The sequence below is a fragment of the Papio anubis genome, chromosome 19 (assembly GCF_008728515.1).
Source record: "Papio anubis isolate 15944 chromosome 19, Panubis1.0, whole genome shotgun sequence".
NCBI lineage: Eukaryota > Metazoa > Chordata > Mammalia > Primates > Cercopithecidae > Papio > Papio anubis.
In genome coordinates this window covers 174,534-193,928 of record NC_044994.1, presented here as the reverse complement: position 1 = coordinate 193,928, position 19,395 = coordinate 174,534, and the positions used below count along the sequence as shown (strand labels likewise).

The 19,395-nt window shown below is 43.9% G+C and overlaps 1 protein-coding gene across 3 annotated transcripts in view; it reads right to left on the bottom strand.

The window, feature by feature from the left end:
* Positions 1-12,445: 12,445 nt before the first annotated feature.
* The window catches only part of FAM210A (family with sequence similarity 210 member A), a 59,143-nt gene continuing 52,193 nt past the window's right edge, over positions 12,446-19,395 (bottom strand). For all 3 annotated transcript variants that reach the window (XM_003914116.4, XM_017951477.3, XM_017951478.3), the window contains 2 exons: positions 18,624-18,735; positions 12,446-13,504 (listed from right to left, as the gene is read on the bottom strand). In XM_003914116.4, the coding sequence (XP_003914165.2) occupies positions 13,271-13,504; positions 18,624-18,735 (346 nt within the window). In that variant the 3' untranslated portion in view covers positions 12,446-13,270. The remainder of the gene's footprint in view (positions 13,505-18,623; positions 18,736-19,395) is intronic.

The following is a 19,395-nucleotide window of genomic DNA, read 5'->3' as shown; positions in this document are numbered from 1 at the left end:
CTCTATGCTCTAAATAAGAATACGGGTTCACAGATGATGACTGTGTGTGCACAAAACCCCACCCAATCTACCAAACTACTAGGGTGGATTTAGCATGGCTGCAGGATATGCAATTTATTTTTGCATTTCTATGTACCTATAATGAGCAAATGGAAACTGAAATTTTGAAAATACCATTCAAAATGGTATGGGCCCCAAATCTGGGTATGGGCCTAAATTCTAATGGTACCTCCATTTTAGATTCTGATTGAATTCTTTAAGATCATTTTGGAAAGGGGATTTGAAGAGAGCTCTAAGAAGGAGACAGCAAGGCAAAGTTTCTTTCCTGTCAAACAGCAAATAGTCACTAATGAACCACCCACACTCTGGAATAAATTCTGTAATCTCTGAACTCAGCAGACCACTAGAGAAATATTAAAGATACCCCCCAAATTTGCTAACGCTCACACTATGCAAACTTTGTTCCTGGAGACAGCTCTGCACAGAAGGAATGAGGGGAATCCAGGCTTGGGATCCCTGCTCCTGCAGACCACAAGCAGCAAATCCAGTAAAACCTGGGGCTGGCTTGTCACAGTGGAGACAGGGCTCGCCTCACCCCCACTGTCCCTGGGAGGCTGTACCAGCTGTCACTTTGGAAGCTGTCTCAGAGCCAAGGGTGTGGGAGCTGTTAGCAGAGGAAACAGGCAAATGAGAGAGGAGAGAGAAAAGACAACGAAAGGTATATGCTGAGCTGGTTCCCACTGCGGGCCAAGGGGCTCAGCCACATTCGAGAAACCGTGCAGGCCGTGCCTCTGAAGGACAGGAGGCTGGGACAGCTCACCTGCCCACGGCTGCGGAGTGGCCCTTCCAGGTTCACCTTCCAAGCCACCCTGGCTGTAGACTGAGCAAGCTGAGAAGGCTTCAGCAAAAGACCTGAGACAGAAAAACAAAGGCTTGGAAGTGCTTGGAAACTGCTGGTGCATAAAGGAACCGCCCGCTGTGGCTGGAGCTGGTGTGGGAGCCAAGAAGCACCTGGCTCAGATGCCTCAGAGACAGCGCAGACCAAGAGACTGAGAGGACGGGCAGGGGTGGAGGGGATGACGGCAGGGGGAGAGGGCAAGCGCGTATGTCCAATGCCCACACCATTGCTTTCTGTCTGAACCCCTCCTTAACAATGGTCTCGACACCACCCTGCCCTGGGCCTCCTTAATGCTCCAAAGCTGGCGAATTTGGGGAGTTCTCCATTGTACTTCAGGGCCACCTGACTGCTCCCAAACCCCTCCAACTTCTGAAGCTAAGCAATTCCTGGCTTTCTTTCACCCACTTATTTTAGTCATTTGTTTTGCAAACAGAAGTGTCAACAGCTGAGCAGAATCCACCTAGTCACACACTCACCTGGTCGCCCTCTCCCCAGCGCCCAGGGGGACACTCAGAAAGGCATGCTTGAAAGAATCCCTTGGAACCTTCCAGAGACCCACCCAGCGTGGGCCACGGAATAAACCTGTTCTGCTCTCCCATGACGACGCGTGCACAGCGTGAGTCTGTTGCTGGGAACATTCTAATTAGATTTCCTTCACTACACTGCCTTGATGTTTTGTTTGAATGGATTCTAATTCAAACACACATTTTAAAATAGCTTCCCAAAAGTCAATGTCATGTTTCTGTCAAGACTCTAGCTTTTGCCTTAATAATGCAAACCTCATTCACCCTACTTTACACTTTCATGTTAAAAAAAATCAGAAGTGCAAAAGCTCACTTTTTGAACATAGCAGAGTGGTGACTAAAAATACTTTCAAAAGGACTCACTAGTAAGCACAGCTGTATATAGCGGCTCTCGTATAACTTCCCTGCTTACAAAGCCATTTCCATTTACAGAGTTGTTTGTCTTCACTGCGACCAGTCATCTAGAAGCACAAAATGTTCTAGCAGCCTACACCAGCACCTAGAGCAATCCACTCCGCGCAGGCCCGGGGGTCTGGCTCCCGCACGGGTGGGGCGCAGGCCCGGGGGTCCGGCTCCCGCACGGGTGGGCGCTGTCTTTGGCGTGGGATTCCCAGGTGATCCGGCTCCTTGAATATTTCCTGCTTACAGTGAATGGGCAGCACAGGCTTTGAATCTTAATAGACCTGGGTGGTCTGAATGTTAGCTTCATCTCATAGTTAATTAACGTCCCTGACAGGTTTCAAAGTCTCATCTATAGAACAGTAACAGCGATACTTACCCGGCAGGACAGCTGTGAAGACCCAAGGAATGTGCACACCATAAGGCCTGACATGTGGGGCTCCTCGTGAACCATGGCTGTTATCGCTAAAACTTTCACCTTCTAGGCTGGGCGCGGTGGCTCACGCCTGTAATCCCAGCACTTTGGGAGGCTGAGGCAGGCGGATCACGAGGTCAGGAGATCGAGACCATCCTGGCTAACACGGTGAAGCCCCGTCTCTACTAAAAATACAAAAATTAGCCTAGCCTGGTGGCGGCGCCTGTAATCCCAGCTACTCAGGAGGCTGAGGCAGGAGAATCACTTGAACCCGGGAGGTGGAGGTTGCAGTGAGCTGAGATCTGGCCACTGCACTCCAGCCTCAATGACAGAGCGAGACTCCATCTCAAAAACAAAACAAAACAAAACAAAACAAAAACAATTAAAAAAACCTTTCATGTTCTAGATTTAAAATTTTTTGGCCCAAATACAACAGATTTGTGAATGCCCTCCACACTAAATGGCCGCAGCTTAAAATCTCAGTGAAATAGTCCCAGCACTCTGGGAGGCCAAGGGGGGCAGATCACCTGAGGTCAGGAGTTCAAGAATAGCCTGGCCAACATGGTAAAACCCTGTATCTACAAAAATACAAAAGTTAGCTGGGCATGATGGCGGGTGCCTGTAATCCCAACTACTCAGGAGGCTGAGGCAGGAGTATCGCTTGAACCCGGGAAAAGGAGGTCGCAGTGAGCTGAGATCATGCCATTGCACTCCAGCCTGGGCAACAGAGAAGACTCTATCTCAAAAAAAAAAAAAAAATCCCAGTGAAATGAACAGGTGCTGATTTTATACCTACATGAGTACCACAGGGGCTTATAGCACCCAGTGATAAGGTACAGACCAAGTCCCTGGGCCCAGAACTTCCTTTCCATGAGTTCGAGATCAGCCTGGTCAACACGGTGAAACCCTGTCCCTACTAAAAATACAAAAATTAGCTGGGTGTGGTGGTGGCCGCCTGTAAGCCCAGCTACTCGGGAGGCTGAGGCAGAAGAATCACTTGAACCTGGGAGGCAGAGTTTGCAGTGAGCCGAGATTGTACCATTGCACTCCAGCCTGGGCAACAAGAGTGAAACTTCATCTCAAAAAGGTAAATCCTAACTTGCAAGGGAACACCTATCAGTCATCAGGAAGCCATCAGGAGATTATTGTTGGCTGGACAGAACCCTAAAGAGGCGGCAGTCTTACTCTGCCGGGTCATCAGAAAGGAAAGGAAAGAGAAGGGAACCGCCAAGCAGATATTGAAGCCAAAAAAGCCACAAGGCAGGACCCTCCGTTAGAAATGCTTACAGAAAGACCCCTAGTGTGGGGTAATCCCCTGCGGGAAACCAAGCCCCAGTACTCAGCAGGAGAAACAGAACGGGGAACCTCACGAGGACACAGTTTCCTCCCCTCAGGATGGCTAGCCACCGAAGAAGGAAAAATACTTTTGCCTGCAGCTAACCAGTGGAAATTACTTAAAACCCTTCACCAAATCTTTAACTTAGGCATCGACAGCACCCCTCAGATGGCCAAATCACTATTTACTGGACCAGACCTTTTCAAAACTGTCAAGCAGATGGTCAGGGCCTGTGACATGTGCCCAGGAAATAATCCCTTACACTGCAGGCCGTACGTTTCAATCCCTGTATCTTTTAACCTCCTTGCTGTTTGTCTATTCCAGAATCGAAGCTGTAAAACTACCAATCGTTCTTCAAATGGAGCTCCAGATGCAGTCCATGACTAAGATCTACCGTGGACCCCTGGCCCAGCCTGATAGCTCACGCTCCGATGTTGCTAACACGGAAGGCACCCCTCCTGAGGAAATCTCAACTGCACCACCCCTATTACGCCCCAATTCAGCAGGAAGCAGTTAGAACGGTCGTCCGCCAACCTCCCCAACAGCACTTGGGTTTTCCTGTTGAGACGGGGACTCAGACACCGGACTAGCTGGATTTCCTAGGCCAACTAAGAATCCCTAAGCCTAGCTGGGAAGGTGACTGCATCCACCTTTAAACACGGGGCTTGCAACTTAACTCACACCCGACCAATCAGGGAGTAAAGAGAGCTCATTAAAATGCTAATTAGGCTAATACAGGAGGTAAAGAAATAGCCAATCATCTATCGCCTGAGAGTACAGGGGAAAGGACAATGATCGGGATATAAACTGAGGCATTTGAGCCAGCAACAGCTACCCGCTTTGGGTCCCCTCCCTTTGTACGGGAGCTCTGTTTTCGCTCTATTAAATCTTGTAACTGCAAAATAAATAAATAAATAAGTAAAACGTGTTTCTTCTAGTCCATTATTTTAGCTATACAGTTGTTGTTTTAATGAAGCACACTGCAGTGGGGGCAGGGTTTATTACAGCCTTTGTAACAAAATGTGAAAACCCAGGACCGTGGGAGAATAAATGGTTCCAAATCATTTGGCTTCTTGCCTTGCTTCCCCCACACCCTCTCCTGCCCTTCCTCCTTTCCCCTGGCTTTCCTTGTCTGAAGGACTCAGGGAAAGCACACGTGGGTCTGGGCACTGTCACTCTCCATTCTCTCCACCTGCCTAGCACTGTCCTGAAGCAGCCCTGGATGTACCCAGGGCCCTTGGGCAGCCTCTTCTGCTGATGGGCCTTCTCGTTCTGCATTCCCTCCGCTGACACTGGCCCACCCGCCTCCTTTCCTTTGGGCATGGTACGTGCAAGCACTTAGCCTTGTGCCTTACTGACAATTCCACTCTAAACCCCAGAACACATTCTTCCTGTCTCTCGCTCTGTCTCTTGCTCTGATACTTCCTCCACCATCTGCTGGTCTCCCTCTGTGAGGGTTCCAGCCAAGGAGAACTGGAGATGGGAGACGCAGGGTGCCTCCACCCGCTGGGTCCTCAGCAGCCTGACGGAGGGGCCACTGCCCCTACAGCGTTCTCACCACACTTGCTGTTTAACCATGAGTGACAAAGGCAAATGCCACACAGCAATTCCAAGCCCATCAGCTGCATGAGACACCAAACCCCGCACACAGACACTGCGGGGGGCACAGCCTGGCTGGGTAGCAGGTGCTGCAGTGCAGAACTGCCCAGATGGCATATGAGGGGCCAGGGTTTTGTTTGCTTTGCATTTTATTGTGGTAAAAATACTTAACATGAGAGCTACCCTCTTACCACATTTTTAAGTGTATAATACAGTACACATTTTGTTTTAAGGTTGGTAATTTTCATGGAATTCAGAGGCCAACCTCTGTATTTTGGTGAAAACTAACAGTTCTTAATCTGAACTACTCAGCACTAAAATTTTCCGCAAATGCCAGCTCCTCATTACTTCAGATGTTCCAGTGATTGGTAGCAATTAAGAGGAAAATTCCAATCTGAGCTGGCTCCCAGTATGCCCCAAGTACAGGATGGGAAGCTGTGACCACTGTCTGACCCTCCTCATGGCAGCAAAACACGAAACAGCAAACTCAGTTTGTACCAGCAGGGCAACGGGGAATTTCCTGAGGTCAAATCCTCCTTGGATGTGTGAAATATTTAAGCTTAGATGTAAAGAAACTAGATTGAATAACTGTTTCCATTACTTGCCTTCTAGTATGAATTTGGATGTTTCAAAATAGTGGCCGAGCACAGCAGTTCACACCTGTAATCTTAGGGAGGCCAAGGTGGGAGGATTGCTTGAGGCCAGGAGTTCAAGACCAGCCTAGACAACAGTGAGACCCCTGGCTCTACAAAAACCAAGCAGAGAAACAAACAACAAAACTGAAATGAGCTGGGCTTGGTGGTGTGCACCTGTGATCCTAGCTACTTGGGAGGCTGGGGTGCAAGGATTCTTTGAGCCCAGGAATTTGAGGTTGCAGTGAGTTACGATCCTGCCACTGTGCTCTGGCCTGGGTAACAGAGCCAGACTCCGTCTCTAAAAAAATAAATATTCAATTAAAAAAAAAAGAAAAGGGGCTGGGTGCAGTGGCTCCTGCCTGTAATCCCAGCACTTTGGGAGGCCAAGGCAGGCGGATCACGAGGTCAGGAGTTCAAGAGCAGACTGGTCAAGATGGCGAAACCCTGTCTTTACTAAAGATACAAAAATTAGCCAGGCGTGGTGGCGGGCACCTGTAATCCCAGGTACTCGGGAGGCTGAGGCAGAGAATTGCTTGAATCTGGGAGGCGGAGGTTGCAGTGAGCTGAGATCACGCCACTGCACTCCAGCCTGGGTGACAGAGCGAGACTCCATCTCAAAAAACAAACTCACTCTCTCTCTCTCTCTATATATATATATATACATGGAAATAGCTACCTAACGGCTTTGCCAACACCAAGCTCACCCAGAAAGTGACAGACATCACTGAACTGGCTCACATAAGTCTCCCATCTCACGGTCCATCCCAGGTGAGGGAGAAAACGAAGCTGGAGCACGAGAGATTTTAATAAATACACGTTTCCTTCCTACAGTCAGAAACTGAGGTCACAGAACAGTGACTATCTTCCCATCCCATCACTTTAAAGACAAAAAGATGAAGAGATCTAAAAGAAGCTGAAAGCTAAGCTAAAGAAGATGAAAGCACCAGCAGAGGAGGAAGCTAAGGAATATTTATAATAAATTGACTTGAGCTTCTGTCTCCAAAAATACAAGGGATTTCAGAAGTCTTAAAGTCTGGCCTCTTACCTGAATAATTGGCACCAAAGGAAAACACTAAACTGGAAGTTGAGATCCCAATTTTAATGCCAGTTCTCTTGTGCTTCTTTCTTCAACTAAAAATACTGGTTCTAATGTGACCCATGAAATGGCTGGTTCTATAGGTGTAGGATTTGATTTATGTTGCAAAAAACTATTAATTTAAAATGTGTTTGAAATGCAATTAATGATTGTTTCTCAACAAAAATTGCATTAGGTTTTGTGGACATATTTGTTCCATAATATTCTCAACATTTTGTTAGAATATGAGACTTTTATTTCAGGACTAAAAGAAGTGAGGAATGCAAACTGCAACGCACCGCATCCTGCATCTTCTTGAATAATGAGAGGATAAGAAGTGCATGCTGATGCAATGCTATGGCAACAAAGCCCTGTAATTCCAGCTCCAGGCTGCAGCTGAGTACGTGAGGACTTCTGGTACCCTTATAAGAAAAAGAACCAGAGTCGCCACTATTCTTAGTAAAGCAACTGCATTAATTAAGTCACCATATTAAGTGTCCAAAGAAAACACTGACTCAAATGGAATAAAATACACACTAGTCGAAATATGCTTCAGCCATTATAAAGTCGCAAATCTTGTACATAGACGGGCACAGACAGTAAGGCTGGAATACACGTGTATGAAAAAATGCCATGTGTTCATTAAAAAAAAAAAAATCACAGGTTTTAGAGTTAAACATCTAACTGGTGTAAGAGAAGATACAGAATTGCCATGATTTCTTATCCCATGCTTAGAACAGCCTTTATGGAACTATCCAAACAGAGGATAAGGCTGACTTTTGCCATGTATTTGATTAAAAAATGAGGGGAAGTTCATTTTATGAAAATAAAAAGGATGAAGTTTAGGTTTTAATGTTGTTTCTCTAAGAACTAAAAATGACCTAGTATCAGTCAAATGCAGCTGGAAGTTCACCGTCCTCCTCTTTGTGGGGACAGCGTGCCTATCCTCCCCTAGAGACCGCGGCAGGGAGGTCCACACAGAAACGTCAAGCAGGCCGGGCGCGGTGGCTCACGCCTGTAATCCCAGCACTTTGGGAAGCCGAGACGGGCGGATCACGAGGTCAGGAGATCGAGACCATCCTGGCTAACACGGTGAAACCCCGTCTCTACTAAAAAATATAAAAAACTAGCCGGGCGCGGTGGTGGGCACCTGTGGTCCCAGCTACTCGGGAGGCTGAGGCAGGAGAATGGCGTGAACCCGGGAGGCGGAGCTTGCAGTGAGCTGAGATCCGGCCACTGCACTCCAGCCTGGGCGACAGAGCGAGACTCTGTCTCAAAAAAAAAAAAAGAAACGCCAAGCAGTACATGGACCTGACATGCTCAGGGCAAATTTGTCTTTTTCTTTCTCACTTCAAAGTTTTTCTAACATTTACATTATTCAAAATCCAAAACAGAAGAAGCTGGACAGAGGGCGGGAGACGGAAGGAAAAGACGAGAGGTTGTGTTCAATCTTCACTTTCAAGGAGAGTGAAAATCTGCTTCGGCGGCAGGCAGGATGCGTCTAACTGTGCTCAGCTTTTCTCACGGGGCATGTTGTCCCAGAGAAAACACACTGAAATGTGCTTCTCCAGAAGCACCCTTCACCCGTAGAGACGTGATACTCTGAGAATGCCGCTGGCGGCCTGTGCATCTCTCTACTATGACTGTCCAATCAAGTCACTAGAATAAAGAACAGGCTTCATGATATCCTCTGCTCTGGAGGTTTCTGAAATCAGGATGCGTTCTTTCTACTAAGGAAATAATTCTTATCATAATTGCCACGGGATAATTATGATCTAAAATTACTATTGTTGGTGACTGTCAGTGATGCATAAAGAAGAATACAGCTTGATTTTCAAAGCCTAACCCTGAAGAAGCAAGACAATTAAAAGCTTGTTTTGACTAGTTAAAATGAACAAACTTGACACAAAAGTCACAAAGGAAAAATTCTACAGAGGGAAAATATCATCAACTGGCCTGACTTGGCATTTCTCTAATACAAGTTACAAGCTCCAAGTGCAGGGGAAAGACCTTTCAAGAACCAGAAGGTCAGGCCAAAATTCATGACTGCAGAGGAACTGTGGGAAGCAGGTGTGGTCTCCCAGACCATTCAAGGCCAGAAAGGAAGAAGAGGTCAGGACTCCCACTGTCTTCAGGGAACATGATGCAGCACGTTCTGCAATCTCATGTAATAGTAACTTCATACCACGTAACATACAAATGATCCAAAAGAGAACAACGTTAACATCTGCAAAATGAACACGATGCAGCACGTTCTGCAATCTCATGTAATAGTAACTTCATACCACGTAACATACAAATGATCCAAAAGAGAACAACGTTAACATCTGCAAAATGAACAGGTAAAATTTCCCACCTCTGGTTCTGTAGATTTCTGGCTCAGGTGGCTGAATTCCAAGGCAGGCAGCGAAGAGGCTCCCACTTCCCAGAGTGCACATGTGCCACTCAGGCATCTGGGCCAGTATGATCCGACGCACTGTGTGACCTTCATGCTCATAAGGACAATTGAGTAGAGCTTTCAGTACCAAGAAATATAAACGACTTGCAAAAAAGATATTTAAACAGGCGCAAACAACTTGGATAACATTTAATTTATTTCATTTTAGGCCTTACAGAGACTCAATTTTGAAAATCAAAAATAAATGAAGGCCCTCATTTCAAAAAATGAACTTTGACCAACAGAAAAAATATGTTCACATCACCTAACAATCTGTATTTTCAGAAGGAATCCTTTAATTCAGAAATGCGTATCTCACAAAAATGTCTTCTCAACATATCATTTCAGAAAAAGAAGGAAAGATGACTTTTTTTGCCTCATTGGCTAAAAATCATCTTCTGTCCAATCCATTACAACTATCTTTTACAGTAGCCTGATTTACGTCTGATTTAGTTAAGAAATCCTGAATGACCCAAACCCAACACTAAGAACACAGAAAGAAGCTCCGTGTGTCAAACATAAAATTTCCTTCTTTTCTTCAAACACCTGTTCTGCTCATACCATTAAGATCTTTAAAATTCCTGGAATTATCTTCTAAGATCATTGAAACAAGAGAGCCACTATCTCCATTTCATCCTGAGCATAAAGCACTTGTAAATGAGTGTAGATTCTGTGACAAATAAACACATGATTATATTTCAAAGGATAATTTATTATTTTCACTACTGGGAGGTAGGTAATCTCAATGTAAGCATTCTTTTTCTCCTTTCTTGAAATCTGTAAACAGCACCCTGTGGTATGCACAAAAGGCTGTCTCAGTAAAATACATTTTTTCATGTGGTTGGTTTTGCTCTTATTCCTGAATAAACTAAGTCTCTCACTTAATCCATCTTTCACTTCAAATACCAATTTGCTTAGCAAACCCTTTTTGTGCATTTCACAGAGGCGAATCTCAGTCCTAGCTCCCTCCCCACCCGGTCAACATACCTTGCATAAACGCAGACATGCATTTAGCCAGCCATGGTGGTGTGCACCTGTAGTCCTAGCTACTCAGCATGCTGAGGTGGCAGGATCACTTGAGCCAGGAGTTCAAGACTGCAAGTGAGCTATGATCATGCCACTGCACTGTAGCCTGGGTGACAGACTGAGACTCTGTCTCAAAAAAATAAATATAAATGTAGACATTCAACGAGACACGGGCCTGCTTCTGCCGAGCACTTGCAGTTCACAGAGGTTATAGGTGAATTAATCCCAACTGTAAGATGTACTGTAAATGAAATGAGGTCTATTATATATAGCGAACTATAATTTATTGTATATATTCTCAATTATTTAACGTGGCATATGGTACTATATTCTGTTAGCCTGCTATTAATACTCCCAACTCAACATACTACAGGGGTCCCTGAAGCTTAAAGACTAGGTTAGCAATATGCTGGCAATAGCATCTTTGTAACATTCCTGGTGCCAAGTAATACAACAGAACTTCTCACATCTCCAGAGAATTTTTTACTAGAGAATTTCATATCACTCAAGCAGTACCTCATTGTCTATTAGATAAACACAACATGATTATGAAACTGGATGGCAACAAAACTCAAATGGACTGAACAAAAGATGACTATGCAGGAAAAGCAAATTTCAGTTTCAGGATTATTAGTAATAAGAACCTCCAATTTATCCCCACTGGAAAATATGCAACACGAAAAGCAAAAGGAAATTGTTTTAGAAGAATTTCATATAACACAAGATTTTAACATAGGCAGTCTCCAGTGGTTAAAAAGAAAAAAACTAGGAATGTGTTTAATATCTAAAAAATAGCATTTAAATATGCAAAAGTGTGAATTATTTGATAAATACTTAAAACATGTCAATCATGTTTAGGTTTGAAAACGTGGCGTCAGTGTGAAGCAGTGCATTCAGCCCTCTGTGTCAGGAGACAACGGAGCTGCCCGCCAAGACTGCAGACAGCAGAGACACAGCCGCATCTCCCCGCACTCCCCCCAGCCCCCAGGAAGAAAGATTCCAATCACAGCGCATTCATTTAAAAAGCATTCTAATATAATAATCAGACTCATCAAATGCAAACTTTTTTTCCCCTTTAAACTACTCTTTAAATTTGGCCAAACTAAGTACTTGATACAAAAATGCTGGCAAAGAGCAGGGGTCCCTGCAAACTGTGTGGCAAACCCTGACATCCTCTTGCCTTAGCAGGTAAGTTAAAACAAGGACAATCTAAAAGGAGGCCATTCCCTCATCCAATTAGCAATGGAAGGGTTAGAACTGAAATAATCACTGTTAGAGCATAGGAAACAGACACACACATACTCAAACACACCCCACCACCCCAGCAACGCTCATAGCTGACAATGGCTGAATTTCATTACAAGCAAATGATTTAATTATAGCTTTGTTATTAAAAAAAAAAAAAAAATCAGCTGGGCGCAGTGGCTCATGCCTGTAATCCCAGCACTTGGAGAGGCCGAGGTGGGCGAATCACGAGGTCAGGAGATCAAGACTATCCTGGCTAAGACGGTGAAACCTCGTCTCTACTAAAAATACAAAAAATGAGCCGGGCACAGTGGCGGGTGCCTGTGGTCCCAGCTACTCGGGAGGCTGAGGTCAGGAGCTGGAGACTAGCTTGGTCAATATGGTGAAACCACACCTCCACTAAAAATACAAAAATTAGCTGAGTGTGGTGGCACACGCTTGTACGCCCAGATACTTGGAAGGCTGAGGTGGGAGGATCACTTGAACTGGGAAGCAGAGGATGCAGTGAGCCAAGATCACACCACTGCACTCCAGTCTGGGAGAGAGAGGGAGGCTCCGTCTCAAAAAAAATTAAAAAATAAAAAAATAAAAAATCAAGTAGAATGCTCAAACAAGGATAATTTCCCTTCAATGCAAGATAAAAAGCAGCAGCCACAATTTAAAACTTTACTCCATAATGAAATCAGCATGAATTCTGAAACAAAGACACTGGGAAATTGCACTGGTTTGCAGAGGCAAGGCCCGTGCCTACCCCAAGGAGTTAGCAGTATCCACGACAACCTGACTCCATTTTTAGTCTCCCAACCTTTGTCTGCTTGAGAACCATGAGCTTGAGTTACTGCTGAAAAACATTTGATTGTAACAATAAATTTAAGGTTTAATGATTGTTCACCTTTCCTCTGAAAGATTAGCTGAAAAGGACACAAATAATTCATGAGAGGTTTATGTTTGAGGCGATCACCACCAATACACACTTTGAAAAATACCATCACCATATATATATTTGCTTAAAAAAATTATGACAAGCTTCAGGTAAAAATAATTTTTAAAGGGTCCATTTTTCATTTACGTACAATCAATACATCGTATTTACATATATATGACTGAATCTTTATTCTATTTTCTTCATATAAGATATTTTAACTGGTAGGTAACTGCTCTATTCTGTTTTTATAGAAAGACTAAATACCTTCTTATTCACAGGCAGTTTGGATGATACTCGTTTGTCTCCAAATTACGTACTGAATATAGTTAAAACCTTAATGAATAACATAAAAATTAAGATCCAGTATTAGCTTATTTTATGGGTCGCACTGATTATTCCAGGAGTCAACTGCCTCTAGTGTGCATCAATTACAGCTGCAACAAAACAGAAATCAAGTGTGGTTCTGAAGACCTGGAAAAAGAAGCATGACGTCTACGACGTTCACCACTGCTTAATACTGCTACTGATGGGAAATTCTTACACTGGGTTCATGTCTTTCCTTGTAACAACACTGATTTTTCTAGTGATATTTAACTTTAAAAAGGTATTTGACTTCTTTAACCCTCAGAGAACTTGTATATTTAGACAACTAACCAAAAAAATAATCAGACACACGTATCTTTGCCCACAGTTTCCAAAGGGTTAAAGTGCAGGAATTTTCCATACTGCTATACTTCTATACTGCTGTAAGGCACCTTATTCCACTTTTTTCTTAAAGGAAACTTTTTCTTTGGTTTCTTGTAACTTTTCAGTGAGTCTGTCTTTTGTTTCTTCCATCTTCTCTGTGATAAGCTCCTTTGTCTCCTCCATCCTGTCCTGTAGATACTCCTTGACAGGTGGTGGCGTGGACATGTAGCCATGACTGCGCAGATACTTCACAGTGAAGGATGTTCCTCCCAAAGTCACGGTATACCGAGCAGGTGTTGCAATCTTAAGCAAAAAGCAAACAGAGACAAATCAAAACCTGGTTATTACCATCATCTTATGCAAAAACAAGTTAAAATTAAAATTCTTGGTAGTAACCAATCAGAATAAATTGCCTCATTGTTTCACAAAGCTAATGTAGTAATATCCTATATGGTTTTCCCTCCTAACAAGAGACACTTCTTCTGTGAACTCATTTTATGAACGTTTGTCCTCCACACAATCCTGACCCAGATAACAGAATCATAGCACTGACATCCCTAATCGCATGCTAGTAAACTTGGGGAACAGCTCAACCTGGAAATCAGAAACAGGACTCAGTACCACTAAAAATAACAAAGGAACACATGTTTCTATTCCTTAAAACTCCTGCCATCCTGCCAAATGCTTTCTATCTGGAGCTAAACTAGAACTGAATGTCTTCAAATGGTGAGAGGCAGAGCATGAATCCACTCTGTTGGATTTAGGTTAGCTTCACTTCCAAATCCCTTTCCTTCTACCTTCTCATTACAATCTACCCTGAGTCTCAAATCCTAGCCAGTAATTTACATGAGGCCAAAAGTAGTAAAATGGCACACCTGCTGCAGATATGCACAGGTTTAACGTTAATCAGAACTTTTAGGACCAATGGTAAATAGCAGATGACTGGTCAAAGAGAAACATAAAAGTAAAAAGGCTGCATCACATATCTAAGTCAAAAATCAGGCCGGGTGCAGTGGCTCCCAGCACTTTGGGAGACTGAGGTGGGTGGATCACCTGAGTTCAGGAGTTCAAGACCAGCCTGGTCAACATGGTGAAACCCAGTCTCTAATAAAAGTACAAAAATTAGCCGGGCATGGTGACAGGCACCTGTAATCCCAGATATTCGAGAGGCTGAGGCAGGAGAATCGCTTGAACCCGGAGGCGGAGATTGCAGCGAATCGAGATCGCACCATTGCGCTCCAGCCTGGGCAACAAGAGTGAAGCTACCTCTCAAAAAAAAAAAAAAATTCATAGGTGTTGGCAGGTACAATGGCTCACGCCTAAAATTCCAGCACTTTGGGAGGCTAAGACAGGAGGAGTGCTTGAGTTCAGAAGTTCAAAACTAGTCTAGGCAACATAATGAGACCGTGCCGTCTCTTAAAACAGAAAGAAAAAGAAAGAAGAAAAAGAAAAGAAAAATAATTAGCCGGGAGTAAGTGGCATGCACCTGTAGTTCCAGCTACTTGGGAGGCTGATGCAGGAGGACTGCTCAAGTTTAGGAGTTTGAGGCTGCAGGGAGCTGTGACTGCACCACTGCACTCCAGTCTGGAAAACAGAGCAAGACCCTGTCTCAAACAAAACAAAACAAAACAAAACGCATAGGTGTGCCGTATAACAAAACTCTGAAAGAGCTGTCTGCTCTATCTCTAATTTCTCTTCTAAACACGTTAAGCAAGCTTTCACCCATACCTCTTCACCAAAACTGCTTTCAAAGTCACAGTGACCTCTACAAAACTACATCCAGTTGTCAATTTGGAACCAGCCCCTGAACCACTGGAACCAGCCAAGACAGCTTTCACTTCTCTTCACTTGGCTCCAGGCCCTCAACTTGCTGGGCTTCCTCCTGGTTCATGGCGGCTTCTCATTTTTGCCAGTTCCTCCCTTTTCACCCACCTCTGAACACGGTGTGACAACAATCGATCCCTGGACCTCTTATTTTCTCTACCTATCTCACTGTCTGGTCTTTAGTGCCGTCTATACATGGATGATTGTTAACTTTAATCTCCAGACTGAACTTGTCCCCTGAATTCCAGTATGTACAACCACCTCCAGAGATTTGCATGTCTAATAAGATCTCAGACTTAATGCAGGTGAGTCACTTAATAGGGACACGTTCTGAGAAACGTGTCATTAGGTGATTTTGTTGTTGTGTGAAACATCACAGAGTGTACTTACACAAACCTAGATGGTACAGCCCTGTGCACATCAGGCCACAAGGTACAGCCTATTGCTCTTAGGCTGCAAACCTGGACAGCACAGCACTGTGCCGAATACAGCAGGCAATCGTAAGACCACAGTAAGTAGCTGTATACCGAAGCTATCTAAACATAGAAAAGGCAGAGTAAAAACATGATGTTCATAAAAACATGGGACCTGTGGGACCATCACTGTCTGCAGTCCACGGTTAACGGAAACGTTACTGGGTGGCACATGACTGCATGTTCAAAACTGACCTTCAGATCTTCAACCGTCCTACTTCACACCTGCTCCTCTCAAAGTCGTCCTCATCTCAGAAAATGGCAATTCTATTCTTCCAGCTGCCCAGGCCAAAACCTTACAAGAAAGCTCAACCCCTCTTTCTCTTCCATAATTTACATCCAAATCATCAGAAAATCCCAGCAACCACGTCTTTAAAATACATTGAGAATCCAACTACTCCCTGCTACCACCTGGCTTCTGGCCAGTTTTGCCTCTCGACTCAAGTACTGTCATCACCTCACCTCACACCAGGTCCCTTGGCTTTTCCCTTGGTCCTGCCATGGTCTGTTTAGAGGAGCCAAAGTGATTTTGATGGAACAGAGGCAGGATGCTTAAAATTGTCCAGTGGCTTTCCCTGTCCTCAGGGTAAAAAGCGAAGTCCCTGTAAGAGCTGACAAGGCTTTCCTGATCTGACGACACGCCATTCTCTGCCCTGTTCACCGATTCCAGTCACACTGGCTTCCCTGCATCCCTTCAATACTCCCAGGATCCCGCAGCCTCAGAACTTGCCTTTCGAGTTTTCTCTGTTCGGAATGCTTCTCCCTCTTGGAGGAGCAACTATCTCACCTTCCCAGCAAGCTGTGCCGTCTCCCACTGAAAAAGAAACACCACAAACACACCCCACCCCTGGTTTCCTTTCTTAGCGCTTACCATCACCCATGTGCACATACTGTGTGTGTGCAGCACTTCCAACTTCATCTTGTCTCCCCACCCACCAGCACTCACCACACTCTCTGCTCCACGAGGCAGGCGTTTGGCACTGTCTTCTTTGATTCATTTACTCCCAGCACCCAGAATGGGATCTGGCCCACAGAAGAGGCTAAAACTCTGGGTGTATTTCAAAGAGATGATGAGGCAGGCAGTGAATACGTCCTGCAGCCAGCTGCCGCCAGACCATACACGCCATACGTCATTTGGGGGCTTTGTCTTGATGAAGCAAAAAATCTGTGTCTGTTGTTCTATCTGAGAAACTATGGGTTACAGATAACACACAGGAGAGTCCCCTCCATATCTCCTACTTCACAGAGGAATAGTGAGGGGGAAGAACCACCACTGGCACTGATCTTCCTACCATGATGCCTACAGCTTCGTTTTCAATCCCAACTCCACAAACACATGCTGAGCATTTTATTCACCTACAGAACACAATACCAGGTGCAGTGAAAAAACAACAAGAAAGAAGACATGATTCTGAATTCCTGGGAGCTCCTAATCAAATAAAGAAAACAAACACTTAACACCTAGCACAGACTGTGCTATCAACTGTCATGCTATGGGAGTGGGATAAGGAGCAATTAAATTAGGGAAGGTTTACATCAGCATGATAGTTTGACTTACTCAGGTTAAAGTTATACCCACCATAACTAGAAACTTGGTAATTTTTAAATTTAATACACTTTAATGTAGAAAAACTCAACAATTAAATGTTAGCCCTCTCATCAAAATTGTAATAAAAGAGGAAATCTACCAAGATTTCAGAGGATGCTAATGAGGATGACAGAATGAAACAATGCTACTTTTCAGTAATGCTATAAAACCGTAATTCTTAGATATTCTTATACAACAGAAGTAAAATAAAACATCTAGTTTCTCAGTGTTTTCCACCTTCTTAGGTAGAAGTTTCACAGACTCTCAAAAATATTTGTCAATTTAGAAAATGAGATTAATATGGCTAAACTCCACAATTTACAGTGAGTCTTCCTTTCCAAAATAAAGACCCATAGGCATAGAAGCTATCAAGATGACGTTGTCAGGCCAGGTGCAGTGGCTCACGTCTATAATCCTAGCACTTTGCGAGGCCAAGGGCCGGCAAATCACCTGAGGTCAGGAGTTCGAGAGCAGCCTGACCATCAGGGAGAAACCCCGTCTCTACTAAAAAAATTCGAAATTAGCCAGGCATGGTGGCACACGCCTGTAATCCCAGCTACTCGGGAGGCTAAAGCAAGAGAACTGCTTGAACCCGGGAGGCAGAGGTTGTGGTGAGCTGAGATCGCGCCATTGTACTCCAGCCTGGGCAACAGGAGCGAAACTCTGCCTCAAAAAAAAAAAGATGATGTCTGAATCCAGAGAATAGTTATAAAGATTATCAACTTTTAAAATGAAACATATGTTAGGTTAAAATCTAACAAAAAAGGGTTTATAAGACAATTTGGATTAAACCTATTTTACTTGCTAAGAAAAGATCAACTATTAAAAACAGTAAAATAGGGGACCTCCTCTTTCGGCTTTGGAGGCCCCCCCCCTTCTGTCTCTGTACAGGGGAGCTTCTTCCTTCTCCCTTCCTTCTTGCCCCTTCTTGCCTATTAAACTCTCTGCTCCTTAAAACCACACACAGAAAACAAAACAAAACAAAAAACAGTAAAATAAATGCTAAATTTTGCTAACAAGTCAGGTGGCATGCAGATCACTGAATAAGAAAAATAAATATAATTAATATCTTAAAATAACTGTATCTCCATTTATCAACAGGAGCAACGTCAAACAGACGGCTAGTGCCGTGGAAAATCACACAAGTCTAACAACTATCTGATCACAGCAAGTTATGGATCATCTACCAATTTTTAAGGCATTTCTTCCTAAAACCACATTTTTACTTCTGCTTTATTTTGTTATCTTGTACTCCCAGCCACTCGGGAGGCGGAGGCAGAAGAATCACTTGAACTCGGGAGGCGGAGGTTGCAGTGAGCTGAGATGGCGTCACTGCACTCCAGCCTGGGCAACAAGAGTGAAACTCCATCTCCAAACAAAAAAAAAGTGTTATCTTACATTATTCACCAGACATATCAGAGATGAAATACAGTGTTTCAAGTTACAAAATACAATCGGAAGCTAACACGGAGTCTCATGGGGAGACGAGCAGGCCACTGGTGCGGTCTGAGGAGCAAGGGTTTGTCACAGTACCCACCTTAAACAAGGCGTACGCTGTGAGTGCATTTCCACTCTGGGAGTTTTTCAGGATGCTCACCACGCTGTCAGGTAACCCAATGAGCTCTAGAAAAGGAACGACATTCACTCCTCTACAAAAAAAAAAAAAAAAAAAAAAAAGGGTAACTTTCATATGTACAAACTTTTAAGGATATTTTCAAAAATTATCTGAAAATACCAAAACCACACTATAATTTTACTAAATTTTGCTTAAAAGTTGATTCTACATTATCAAGCACTTTACCTTCACTCTAAGAGAACATCTCACTTGATGTACAAAATGCAACATACACACAAACATCACATCACGTGGTATCTTACCGCCTACAACTCCTATTTGCTTCATGTGGGCATCCTAGTATGTTTAGAAAAAGAGGCAGTTATTAGAATAAAATTAACAGCTTTAAGTAAAGTATGAGAAAAGGATTAGAATCATTTGCCTGGTCTTAGTTTCCTCAACCAAACACCACTTCCTTAGAATGCTCCAACTCACATTTTAAGACCTAAAATTTTTACCTTTAAAATTACATGGGTTTTTTTTTTTTTTAGACCGAGTCTTGCTCTGTCGCCAGGCTGGAGCGCAGTGGTGCAATCACAGCTCACTGGAACCTCTGACTCCCAGGTTCAAGCGATTCTCCTGCCTCAGCCTCCTGAGTAGCTGGGATTACAGGCACGTACCACCACACCCAGCTAATTTTTGTATTTTTAGTAGAGATGGGGTTTCATCACATAGGCCAGGATGGTCTCCACCT